Source organism: Chrysemys picta, chromosome 8 (genome assembly GCF_011386835.1).
Source record: "Chrysemys picta bellii isolate R12L10 chromosome 8, ASM1138683v2, whole genome shotgun sequence".
Classification (NCBI taxonomy): Eukaryota; Metazoa; Chordata; order Testudines; family Emydidae; genus Chrysemys; species Chrysemys picta.
In genome coordinates this window covers 56338094-56351702 of record NC_088798.1, presented here as the reverse complement: position 1 = coordinate 56351702, position 13609 = coordinate 56338094, and the positions used below count along the sequence as shown (strand labels likewise).

The window sequence follows — 13609 nt, the reverse complement described above, 5'->3', positions numbered from 1 at the left end:
GACTAGACCCTCTAAATGAAAAGGCGGTACTGGCAGCTCCCTTTCAATGGGGATCTAGGAAGAGTAGTGAAAACTATCCCTGTTCCTGCAGTACAGCGGGTCCGGCTGAGTGAGGTCTCTGCTGACTCCACTAACTGGGTCGGACTCGCCTTCCTGTTGTGGAAGCAGAGCCTGTTTCTGAACCAGCCAATAGGTGCTTGTCTGACTTTGTTGCTGTCATGATAGGTCCATCCTCAGCAGCAGCTCCCTCTGCTGCTCCCAGCGCCGTCAGCTCAGTGGGCATCACCCTCTCCCTGGCAGCTGAGGAGACCGAGCCCACCCAGGCTGGTCAATTACCCAGTGGGGAAGCGCCAGTGTCTGGGTCACAGCAAGCAAAGATGTTCTTGGAAGGGAGGTGAGTAAATATACAGCAAGCTCCCCACTCTGTAACCACATCAGTGGAAGGGCTCTGAGCTGTGGAGGGGAGCGGCTGGGCATTGGGCTGATTCCTGCTTCTGTAAACTGCACAGCTCCTTCTGTGGCTGCAGAAGTTAGCGAGTAACGACCCTCGGGCTCTATGGACGGGCTTGTTTTGTGCCTGGTATACAGAGCGATGCTTGTGACCACGGAGGAGCCACCACCTCAGGGGAAGTCACTGTGTGAGGCACGTGTTCAGCACCTCTGAAAACCTGGCTTTTCTCTCCTCCAGTAGCATGGGGATCATTCTGATCTACCTGTGGCTGGGCAAAGAGCCAAGAGGGGAAACACTGGGACAAGGAGCTGCAGAGGGGTCGGGCTTGGGGAGACTGAGTTTGGATGAGGAGCCTGGGAGGAAGACTGGAACCCAGTGCAAGGGACAGTCGGGGTGGGGGATGACTGGAGGCCAAATGGGTTGGGGAGAAACAGATAAGAGGAGGAGCTGGGAGTGGGAAACTGAGACAGGCTGTGCAAGGAGACTGGGACGTGGATGAGAAGCCTGAGGAATGGAGATTGGGACTGACTATGTGAGGAGAATGGGACTGGGACAAGGAGCTGGGGTGGGGAACAGAACACAGACAGGCTGGAAGGGATGGGGCAGAAGGGGTTAAGCGTGGGGGGTCAAACAGAAGGGTCTGACCAATAGAGCACCCTCCCATCCACAGCCCGGACTGGAATTTGCTCTGATGTCTGCAAATATCTGCGTGTCCTTCGCCTCTAGTTCGCAGAGAGGATGACAACCTACTACTGCTATCAGTTACTCTGTTCCCTTAAATAGCAGAGAGCTGTGATGTGAATCTAAAGGTTCCAACCCTGCTGATGAACTGTGCAGGTTCTATGTGACTCTACTTGATAGAATTTGTTTTTTTTGGTTTGTTTTCTAGTAACCTAGGAAATTACACACACAAACTATGTTAAAAGAACATTATTCAAGTTGTAAAGTCAAGGACTCAAAAGTTAGAAATTCCAGAATTAAGACAACATTAATGTGGCCCCCTTCTGCACATGCATTATGTTAGTCTTTAATTACATGATTACATGCTACTGTTTCCACAGGACCCTTGACTCGTTTATTGCACAGGATCAACCTGCTTCTAGGGGTGAATCCCAACTGTGTAGTGAATGAGGAAGAGAGAGGATGGTCTCATGGTTAAAACAGTTGGATAATGTCCTGGAGAATTGGGTTCTAGCCCTGCCTCTGCCAAAGAGTTCCTATGTGATGCTAGGCAAGTCAATTCAGTGTTTCTCAACAATGGGTCTAAGTTCCCTCTAAACTGTGGGCCACACAGCTGCCTATTAAGCCCCGCGCAGGCGCTTAAGGCTGAAATGGGGAGAAGCGCCCCTCCCCACCCGCCCTAGTACAGACCTGCCTCCGTCGGGGAAGAGGAGCCCCTCCCTCGGCCCGGCCCGGCCCAGCCCAGCCCCGCCAGCGCTGCCGTGGCCGGGGAGAGGTGCCTCTTCCTGCCGGCCCCAGCGCAGACCTGCTTTGGCAGGGGAGAGGAGCCCCTCCCCCAGTCCAGCTCCAGCACCAGCACGGACCTGCCTCGGCTGGGGAAGAGGAGCCCCTCCCTCAGCCCGACCCCAGCGTGGACCTGCCTCGGCCGGGGGAGAGGAGCCCCTCCTTCGGCCCGGCCCCAGCATGGACCTGCCTCGGCCGGGGGAGGAGCCCCTTATTCGGCCCGGCCCAGGCCCGCCGGAGCTGCTGTGGCTGGGGAGAGGCACCTCTCCTCCAGCCTTCTGCTGTGGCAAGAAAGGGCTGGGGGGAGTCATCTCTTCCCACTGCAGCCCCAGGGCAGCCTGCACCCCAAACCTCTCATCTGTGCCCCCCACCCCAATCCTGTGCTGCAGCCCTGAGCCCCTTCCTGCACCCCAAACCCCTCATCCCCAGTCCCATCCCAGAGCCCTGAGCCCCCTCCCACACTCCGAACCCCTTGGCTCCACCCCCACCACATGAATTTTGTTATGTGCACCAATATGGAGGTGACGTATCACATATCACCTCCATATTGGTGCACATAACAAAATTCATTCCGCACATGGACGTAAAAAATTAGAGGGAACACTGGCCACAGCCCCCAGGAGAGTGGGAAGGGTCCCGAAAGGCAATCAGGGGTGGGGGTGGGGAGGTGTGGCATTGACTATTTTATTACAGTCTAAAGCAGACAATCTCGCTTCCCACACACTCTTACCCTTCAAGGTCAAGCTCTCTACCTCTCAAAACTCAGAGATAAATTATATAGGCTGATCCTTGCTGTCACTGCTATATTTTTACTCTGATAAAAGGAGGAGGGTTGTGAAAATATCTGACTTTGAACAAGGGGTTGCCAACTTGAAAAGGTGGAGAAACACTGACTTAAACCGAGCTTTTCACAGGTGGTCACTGATTGTGTGTTCCTCGTTTTCTGGGTGCCCGACTTGAGACCCTTGGGGCTGATTTGCAGAAGGGCTGAGTACTCATAGCTGCAGCTGGAGTCAACAGGAGCTGTGTTTTGAACATACAAAGTGCCATAGAACACCAAGTCCTCTGAAAAATCAGGTCCTAGGGGTCTCAAATTTGGCACCCAAAATTAGTGGACATCTTTGACCTTAATCTCTCTGCCTCATTTCCCTCTCTGTGTCTGTCCCCTATCTGTAAAATGGGAATAATACCACCTCATCTCACAGAGGTGTTGTGAAAAAAAATCAGTTGATGTCTGTAAAGCACTCAGATAGTGTAGTGATGAGTACCATAGAGAGCCTGTGAGGAACTACTAATTCTGTCTTCAGAGCAGGGTTTGAACAGTGTGGAGTAAATAAGGCCTGGGGACACTCGCTGAACAGTGAGGCTAAAACAAAATATTGAATAGATGCTAGTTAAGTGAACACCACCCATCCTGTGTGCTGAATGAGGCAGGGGCCCCATGAAAAAATAGTATGTGACCAAGTAATTAAGTATGCACCAGGGAGCCGAATCAAGGTTGCCCAGGCAACATTCATTCTGGCATTTCCTAATTTTTTAGTGTTTTACTTCAACCTTAATATAATGTTATTTTAATGCAGATTATTTGTATGTAATTTATTCTTACATTGTACAATATTCTCCATTATTCCTTGTGATCTTTCTTACGAGGGGAGTCTGGCTGTTTTACTCATGGCAGGTTAACAGTCTAGTTTGTAACGTTTACCTTGAAATACATTTGCCTTTTAAAAAAAACCTGTGTTTTTCTCTGGGTTTCCCAGAGCTGATTCTCATATAAGTTAACCTCCCCCCAACCTCCGGCCCCTGCCGGCTTTTAGGAACTGAATAGTTTATAGGGCTTAAAAGCCAGAGAAAGCATTGACACAAACCTCAAGGATTTCTTTTCACTATCAATTTTGTGTGTGCGCGCTCCATTTCTGTTCCCCAAGCTGTAGGTTTGAGGCTGAAGAATCTGGTGGTTTCTGGTTTCTGCCCATTCATGTATCTGTTTTTAATTTTGATCATGCATAATTCTCACCCCTGTGTAGACACCCAGCAGAAACCAGGTGTTGACATTATTTTCATAGCTAGAGTCTGTGCACCAAAGCCACGCTAAGTGATTTTTCCATTCACTGTCATGCAGGGGAGCCACTTTATTTCCTTTTTATTCTGTATTTTTTACAACACTGGCAACATCCACAGCTGCTCTTCTTGGGTTTTAGCGAATGTAGTGCTGGTGAAAGTCCTTCCCTGTCAGAACACAGGGACAGTGGCTGTGTAGGCTTTCTCTGTGCTGCTGTGCCCTGCTGGCACTGCCACATGAGACGGGAGTTCTGCCTCTCTGCTGAGATGGCCAGGAACGTGGCTTTGGGGATATGAACACCAGCTTATTAAGAACTGGACCCGTCAAGTCATTTCACACAAGCCACCAAATACATCCACTGGGCCCTGTGTGCGTGTGTCTTTGCTGCAGGATTCTGCCGTGCCACTTGAAATTGTTCATGTGTTGATGCTCTTAGTAAAACAAACCCCTCACCTGCTGTTCTGTCTTAGTGGAATCTAATCCTGGCTGTAAACTCTGACATCTCTATTGAAATGGAAACCACTTGTCTTTTAGCAAACCGCTGGATGCCCACCCAGAGCCAAAGAAGCCGTCGGCCTCTGCAGCAAGCAGGAAAGGAGGGGGCTCTTCTGCATCGGGGCTGAAAAAGTTCTTCTGCACCCTCAGCCAGAGCACCAAGCAGAAACTGGGCAGGTTCCGGTGCTACAGCATGGATCAGATTCCCGCCGAGGCGCCAAGCCTGGCTCCACCCCCAGAAGCCCAGGCAGATGCCACTGATTGCTCTAATTTGAAGAAAGCACCTTCCCTGCAGTCACTGCGCCTGGTGAGTCCCAAGCGCGACTCTGTACATGCTGCAGGTCTGGCAGTTGTGAGATCCTTTACAGTGGAGGCAGAACACAGGGTCTGTGCGTGGCTTAGATTGGATATAGCGTAGTAGGGAACAATCCTGTGCTGGGTGTGATTCCCAGCCCTGTGACCACGGGGCATGTCACTTTACCTTTCTGTGCCTCAGTATTCCCTTATGTAAAATGGGAGTTAGGACGCTTACCCTCCTTCCTAGAGGAAGTGCATTGAGATCTGCGGAAGAACAACGCTATATCATCATAATCCCTAGGTTTTACAGCAATCTTCACTACTGGATCCCAAAGCACTTTACAAAGGAGTACAGTATCATTATCCTCATGTTAAAGGTGGGGAAACTGAGGCACAGAGGGGGAAGGGACTTAACCAAGATCACCCAGCAGCAGAGCCAGGATTAGAATCCAGGTCTCCTGAGTACCCACTAGACCACACTGCAGAGATGCACCATTTACATCTGACCTACTCTGTTCTTTCCTTTGAAGAGTATGCAGGCTGCTGCAGCTTGAACTGACTTTGAGAGAGCTTTGCACTACCAGCCTTAAGTGCACCCCTGTCCGGTCACATCCTGCCAGTCTGCCCCACTGTGTTGTGCACACAGACTGTGGAGTGAAGCTTACAAGAAAATTGGTCAGCACAGCTGAACCTGTGCCACAGGCATAGCAGAGGGGAAGAGAAGAGCTGGGGAAGTGTAACAGAATAAGGTAGAAAGAAGAAGATGGAAGAGTGTAGTGGGGGTGGGGAACGGACAACTGAGTGTGCTCATACGTGTGTGTGCACGCGTGCATAGATCACTCAGGCTGGGTTCAGTCACACTTTCTGCATAGTCCTAGCTGATTGGGCCTTTTCGGGGTCAGACATACCCAGGCCTAGGAGGGCACTGGAGCCGGGAGGATGGTCTATAACCTAATCTGTTCGCAGCCTTTAATTATATGGAGTTTAGATACTGATCCGAAAATGAAGTCTCCTTGCTAATGTAATTGGCCCAAAGCCCCTCCGGTCCCACTGGGGCCCTATGTAACATTGCTCCCAACAAGCGCTGAGCAGTCCAGGATGGCTGAGGGAATTTTATGAAAGCAAGCCTTATCAGACTCCTTCAGGGGTGCACAGTTTCTGAGCTAACCTGGAAGGGTGTGTGAGCTGTCTTCAAACACCATTAAATCTGTGTTTGCTTGTGATTATAAAAGAAGACAGCCCAGTGCTTCTTTGGAAGGCATTGATCATAGAGTCATAGAAATGTAGGGTGGGAAGGGACCTCGAGAGGTCCTCTAGTCCAGCCCCTGCACTGAGGCAGGGCCAAATAAACCTGGACCATCCCTGACAGGTGTTTGTCTAGCCTGTTCTTATAAACCTCCAATGATGGGATTCTACGGTCTCCCTTGGAAGCCTATTCCAGAGCTTCACTGTCCTTATAGTTAGAAAGTTTTCCTAATATCTAACCTAAATCTCCCTCGCTGCAGATTAAGCCCATTACACCTCTACCTCGATATAACGTGACCTGATATAACACGAATTCGGATATAATGCGGTAAAGCAGTGCTCCGGGGGGGGGCTGCGCACTCCGGTGGATCAAAGCAAGTTCAATATAATGCAGTTTCACCTATAACGCAGTAAGATTTTTTGGCTCCCGAGGACAGCATTATATCGAGGTAGAAGTGTACTTCTTGTCTTACCTTCAGTGGACATGGAGAACAATTAATCACAGTCCTCTGTACAACAGACCATAATATATACATGAAGACTGTTATCAGGTCACCTCCCCCTCACCCATCGTCTTTTCTCAGGACCAAATATGTCCAGTTTTTTAACCTTTCCCCACAGGTCGGGTTTTCTAAATCTTTATCATTTTTGTTGCTCTCCTCTGGATTCTCTCCAGTTTATCCCCATCTTTCCTGAAGTGTGGTGCCTAGAATTGGACACACTACTCCAACTGAGTAGAGCAGGACAAGTACCTCCCAGGTCTTACATCTGACACTCCTGTTAGTACATTCGTTAATACAGCAATGCTGGAGAGATGGAAGAAACCGGGATTGTTTTTCTTCCTCTGTTGATTTTTATAGTTTTCAGAGGGTTCAAAAGGGATCAAGAGGATTTGGGGTTTCAAATGCTGGTCACTTGGGAGCTCCCTGAGCGTCCCCTTCTGGCAAAAGACACTTTTGCTTGGATTTTCTTCCAGAACTACTTCTGGTTTTCAGTACTCTCATTCTCCCACTAGGTGTCGCCCTTCTGCCAACTGAGGAAAGCCTCTTCGGCACAGAACCTGCATTCTCTCCTGGGCAAGGCTGACCGTTCCAGCTTTTATCTGGAGAGCAAGCCAGGAGAAAGCAAAGCAGCTGACAGGTAGGAATGTGGGAGGGCCAGGGGCGCTCCCAGTTCACCCCACTCCAGATCTCTGCTGATGTTTAATTGTTCTGAGAACGCTGACGGTACCGATCTGCGATGGAGGTTGCAGCTGGCGCTGGGTGATAGTGTTCTACGTTAGTCTGTAATACAAGTTTATTCCACTAGTGGTGATGCCAATGCAGTAGTAAATAATTGATTATTGAGCTCTGTCTGTGTGCTTGGTGCTGCACAAATTCTGGCACAAGATATGGTCCTTGCACACTGAGCAGTTCTGTTGCAAACCAGTGTGGACATCACTTTATTTCAGGTACGCTGGGTTGTGTGCAGTTCTTCTTGGGGAGGTTCTGGTAAGGAGCCAAGCTTGGTCCTGTCTGTAGGGGGTTTGAATGTGTTGACGGAGGAGTTCCCAGTGCATGGGGCAGCTTGGAAGAAGGTGCCAGTGTAATAAGGGTGATGCACAGGAGTGCTGGGAGGAGTCTCTATTGGTTGGCCCATGGCACATGACCTGGGTCAAGATTCCAAAGAAATGCCCCAGTCACATGCCAGGGCTCCGTCTCCAGTGGGTACTATTACACCCGGGGAAAGAGCAAGAGGGGCCAAGAAGCCCTTTAGGAGATTGGCTAGGGAGGGGGACAAACAGGGAGAAATAAGAGCGGAAATGCAGGTGGGGCAGAACTGTGCAGGGCATCAAAGGGGAGACCAGGAAGACACTGTTATTGTGATGCCAAAGGGCTGGCAGGGGAAGCCAGCAAAGGGAGCTGAAGAGGGATAGGATACTCTGAGTGGGAGGAGAGGAAGATGCAACGCTTGCTCCCCAAGGCACATTAAATGCCATAGAAATTACTTCACCGCCGCGGTGTAGTCACCTCCGGGCTGGATGCTGGCGGACAGCACAGTACTGAGGGCCTGGGGGATGTTTGAGCCAGGCACAGCGAGGGAGACTCTTATGCTTGCAAAATGTGCTGCTGGATTTTTAACGTCTGGGCAGAACAGACAGGACCCTAGTTCCAGACAGTCTGAAAGACCTCGCACCTGCTTGGAATTCTGCCTAGCTGCCTCCAAAGGGTGAGCTACCCCTGAGGAGCTGGCTCCAGGAAGGCCTTGCAAACTTCATGCCTAGATTGCTAAAACCTCCATTCTGGGTGCATTGGAGAGCGGCAGACACAGAACTCGTGAGCGCTGATTGGATTGGTCCGCTGTGGTTAGGAGGGTCTAATGAAGAGAGATGGGATGAAATGAAGGAAAGGAAAATCCAGGTGAATATCAGGAAAAACTTTGTATGTGTGTGACCCGTTAGCCTATGGGGAAGTGAAGGGAGCACCATTGCTGGAGCCAATTGAAACAGGGTTGAACAAAGACCTGGAGACAGTGGGCGGAGAGTGAGACAACCCTGCCTGGGCTCCTGAGGGATGGTCTTAGAGGGTCTAATGCTGCAGGTCTCTTCCATTTCTAATTTCCAGGAGTCTCCCCTTGGTAAGATCAGAGTCTCCTCTGCCTTGAAACAGGAGAACCAAGGGGAAGTCCTTATTAGGTAGGAACAATTCAAGCACTTGCCTCAGGCTCCTTAGAGTGCAGGTTGGACTTGAACCTGTGACCCTGAGATGAAGGATCTGTTTGAAGCTTTAGGCCTCAGCCCTTTACTCCCAGTAGCTGAGATATTACACTTCCTTGCTCCAAGGGTGGTGGGTTCTTTGCTCCACACAGCAGTAACATTCCCTCTGGCTCGGTCCCTTCTCCCCCCAGGAAAGCAGGTGCCCCGCCCCGGCGTTCCCTCAGCGTGGATGACATTGGCGCCCCTGACTTGGTGCGAACAGTCGGGCGGGTGGTAGAAGTCTTCCCGGATGGAACCAGCCAGCTGGAGCTGCAGCGCCCCCCACAGGGCACTTTTGGGTTCCGTGTCTCCTCAGGGAATGGTCGACCTGACACAGGTACCTGCAGTGAATAGTCACATGGGGCTTTATAGCAGCACCATCAAGTAGCTTTTATGGTTTGTTTCAGCTTCTTGAGACCTTAAAAATACACCCCCTCTCAGCACCTGCTTAGTGCTGTTAGTCCCAGCCTGCCTGGTGTGTGTGCCCGGCTGAAAACCCTGGCTTGTCTCCCCTTTGGGGCTGCGGCACTGCTATGAGAATGGCATGTGTTAATACACTACTGCTGGAAGGGAGCTGGGCCTTTCCTGTGGTGTGTTACCCGGCTTGGACTGGGAGCAATTGACATTCCTGGGGTGGGGAGCAATGACACCGTGACCCCCCTGCAGCTTTATGGGACAAGAGGTGGAGAGAAGCCAGTCAATCTGCTCAATGCTCAGGGTCGCTGGCCCTGGCTGGGGGAGCCTGGACAAAGACGGCAGTGTGACCTACGGGCAGCCAGTCTCAGGCTTAGGAATGTTTTGGGTGGGAGCAAATTCCACAAGTGGGGCCTCTGTAGCAGCGCCCTACTTCTGGCGTCCCCTGAGTATCACTCCTGGGACATGGCAGCCCAGGGCAGTAGAGGTGGCTGCCTTAGCCTGCTGCAAGGGGTCTTGCACCTTCCTGTAAAGCAGCTGTTGCTGGCCCGTGTGGAACACTGGGCACGCACTGGATGGTCCCCTGGGCTGACTCAGCCTGGCAGTTCCTGGGCTGTTAGCTTGTCAGCAGAGTAGTGGAGCTCCCAAAACACCCCATCTAGACCTCTCATCCTTAACCTCCTCTGCTGGGATGGGGGAAAGTGCCTGTGTCCGGGGCCAGCTGTCTCTATAAATCCCCATGGAGCCCTGGAGTGCCACCCTGGAAAGCAGCCCTCAGGCAGTAGCGGGCTCTGGGACCTCCACCAGTCTCAGGCTAGCCCTTTGCTATTGGAGTCCCCCTGCTAAATCTCTTCCCCATTCCAAATAGAGAAGAGCTCCCTGAAATGGGGAAGGCTCAGGGCCTGACTGAGTCCAGACATTCCAGGGTTCTTCCCGGCCGGGCTCCTGGCAGTGTTGTAGTGCATCTGGCTCCTGGCATCAGGTAGGTGGGCTCCAGGAGGAGGCCGACATTTGATTTAACCAGCCTTGACTTTGGATACTATATTCCAGTAAGATGTTTAGTGAATTTATTGCCATGACAGTTCTGTAGCCCCGACTCCTCAGTTTATCCACAGAGTGGGTCCGGCGAGCAGCCCTGCCGGGTGCCTCAAACTCAACCATCCTGGGCTCTGGGGGTAGCTCCTTCTGCACCGCTGCAGTCCTTGGCCTTTCAGCTGAGACTCAGAACAAGGATAGCCATTCAGAGCCCCCCGGGGGAAGAGAAGGAAAGATGGCTATTAAGGACTTGCATACACCCAATGTCTGAAGAGCTCTTTAAAGAGGGCCAGTGAGTCTCAGCCTGTTCTGCACCAGGACCCCTCTCCCATTGGGCAGGGTGGTCATGACCCCTGGGCTCAGACCCCCTGACTATGGCGGAGTTCCCCTTACAGACTGGCGTGGGGCTGGGGCTGTGCGGATGTGAGTGCTGTGGGTGAATGCACTGCAGCTCTTGGCAGGCGCGGCGAGGATGTTTTCATGTTTCTCTTTTCCCATCTGTTGTGTGTGCGCTTTGCTGCTTGCTTCCCCCATCGTGTTGCACGTTTGATGTTTATTTGCACAGGGGAGATGCCACACCCCCATACAGACAGTTAGGGACTCGGATTGGACAGTTGGGGACTCAGATCGGCACTTGCTGCAGTGTAGCAGCAAGGAATGGCCAACAGGTGGCCTGCAGGCAGGGATGGATGGCCAGTGATGGTCCTGCGGTCTGTGGCCTAAGCCCCTCTCAGCATCCCTGTCCTACCTTAAGAAATTAACATGAGGGCTTGCCTGGTGCTGGTAATGAGCGGTGGAGGTCTGTACCTTTGTCGCTGCTTCCAAATTCAGCCCAAATTACAGACATGGGGTGATTTGGCGGCCGATGTGCAGTGAGTGGTGGCTGTGGTCCCATTACTAGTAGACGTGTGTGATTTCAGAGATTTCAATGCCCCAACAGGCACCCTTATTGGCAGTGTTGCTTCAGAGGCCATCAATTGAGCGAGCATGAAAACTGAACCCCTCTCTGACTGCGAGTGCTCACCGTTGGAACAGTGTGGGCCAAAGGTTTTTAGTGAACTTGCAGCTTATCCAGATCCCTCTGTGGCTTGGTGCACCATGGGGTCTTGGATCGCTCCAGATCCTGGCCTCGCAATCTGGCATGCTGTGAAATTTGGAGTGAACAGGAAGGTCAGAAATTCGAAGCAGCGGTCGCATGTGCAGGGAATGTGTGCTCTGAGCAGATTGTTTATTTTTATTGTTGTGCTGGCCAAAGGTCCAAGTTGGGCCCCATTGTGCTGGCCCTAAATGTCGTACAAGCAGAAGAATATCCCTGTGTGCGCTGATTTGGTTTTCCACCTTAGTGAAATGCCACAGTGAGAATTTCCATTCTTCTAACTGGTCCGATCGCAGAGCTTTCCCAATCTGTCTTCCAGCATAACTCTAGATTTGCCTTAGTCCCCTGCTCTCTGAAGAGCTGGCCTGAAAACACCTGCCTGGTTCTGACTAGATGGAGACCAGAGAGTTGTACCCAATACTCACAAAGGAAGAGCAGATAGGCCAAAGTGACCTAAGCAATGGTCTGTTTGCAGTGTGCAACATTAGCAACAGCAGGAGCTGAGCGGAAGGGTAGGAGTTGGTGCAGGGGTCCTAGTCCTAGGAAGCTGCACCTTACTCTCTGCATAACTGGGGCACTGAGTGGGCTCTCTCTTTGCCTTGCAGGCATCTATGTCCAGGAGATGGCAGACACCAGCACAGCCAAGCTGTACGCAGGACTCCTTGGAGTGGGGGATGAGATCCTGGAGGTGAACGGTGCCAAGGTCACCGGGCTTGGCCTGGCCCACATCAGTGAATTGCTGTTATGGGCCGACACCCTGTCCATCCGAGTGCTCAAGCAGAGACCCACCAAGCGGTAGCATGGAGGAGGCCAGGGTCCTGCCTGGTTGCACCCAGGAAGCACGATGCTACGCAGTGTTCAGTGGCCTCGCTGAACAAGGATTGACCTGCGTGTGGGTGAAGCCCCTGCTGCCTCATGGGGCGCTGCAGGGACACAGTCCTTGGCACGGAGCCCAACTCCCGCTGCTAGGAGATGCCTTTATGACTGGAAAGATACCTGATGCCACAGGCAGCGCTGTGTCTCCGTGTCGGGGACCTTTCTGTGCTAACTAGTGAGCATGTGCAAAGTTGTGACGGACAACGCGGATCCCTGTCTGTGGCCAAGGGACTGTCAGGGCGATGTCTGCTTCACAGCCTCTGTCTCTGTTGGCGGGCTGGTGCACCAAGCAGCTCATGCACGCTAGTCAGGGAGAAATAATGGGTGCGGCTGCTCGGCTCCCCCGCGGTGAGTGTTAATGGCCGGCGGTCTGCACCCAGACATGCTGAGTAGCATTCAGGGGCCAGACTTTCTGTGCAATATTTTGTTCCCCAACATTTGCCAGCTTGGGGCAGACGGGGGTCTTATTTTCTGCCCTCATCCACCACACAGTGACTACCTGCAATGCGGGAAGGATCCGTGACCTGCCAACTAGGTCCCTGCTGTTCCCAGTGACCAAACAGCAGGGGGCGCTGCCTGATCAGCGTATCCATCAGAGGCTTCCATGGTGGGGGCCTGGCAGCACCAGTGTCTTCAGCTCTGAGCGCCAGCCTGGCAGCTGTGCAGCAAGAGCCCATGGCTGCCGTGCAGCGCCGCCCTCTCGTCAGGTCTGCCTTTGTGCCCTGCATGCAGTCAGTTCCTCTCCGGTTGCCTCATGTCACCGAGCCAAGAGCTTTCCCACTGGCTCCTTGGTGCCAGCCTGAGATGAAGGCCAATGTCATTCTTGGGCTAACTCATGCTGGTGAAATAAAGGGCGGGACATAGAGCCCAGAGACCTGCTGGATGTGCTGATGGGACCTGTTTGGCCTGGCGAGGGGCTCATTTAACCAGTGTTGGAAACCTCTGTATGTTCATCATTGTGTTTCTCTTAACTTATTAAAAATCTCTGATGGAAACTCTCCACACCCTGTACCTGAGTTATTGGAGCAGGTGTGAGAGTGGGGAACAGGGAACGGGCCTGTTAATGTTTGCGGGCAGTGCTCTGAGGGTGGCCGGGTCAGGTCCATGCTTGCTGATGGGGTGCGGTGCTGCAAGGGGTGTGGTGCCCTAAGAGGGGCATGTAGATAAATTGCGGGGGGAAGGTAGCTGGTGTTGGTCGAGATACGCAGTGCTGGGAGGGATAAGGAGATGGACAGGAGGGAGGAGCAGCCAGTCTCAGCATCTGTCAAAGAAAGCCATCCCACAGCTGGGGAGGGTCCCCGGTTCACAGGGTGGATGGGAGGCTGGGAGCCATAGATCTGGGGGAAGGGGAGCAGGACGGCTGAGTCTGGATGCGAGGGCTGCAGTCCGGTTATGGGGCTGGAGCAGCAGGAAGGTTCAGTCACTTAAAGGGAGACGAGG

General features: G+C 52.3%; 1 protein-coding gene across 1 annotated transcript in view; it reads left to right on the top strand.

Annotated features, from left to right (window-relative positions):
- The window catches only part of KIAA1614 (KIAA1614 ortholog), a 34293-nt gene extending 21124 nt beyond the window's left edge, over positions 1–13169 (top strand). The window contains 5 exon segments of the mRNA XM_024103807.3: positions 226–394; positions 4512–4779; positions 7030–7154; positions 8901–9085; positions 11899–13169. Coding sequence (XP_023959575.2) covers positions 226–394; positions 4512–4779; positions 7030–7154; positions 8901–9085; positions 11899–12092 — 941 coding nt within the window. The 3' untranslated portion in view covers positions 12093–13169.
- Positions 13170–13609: the final 440 nt, after the last annotated feature.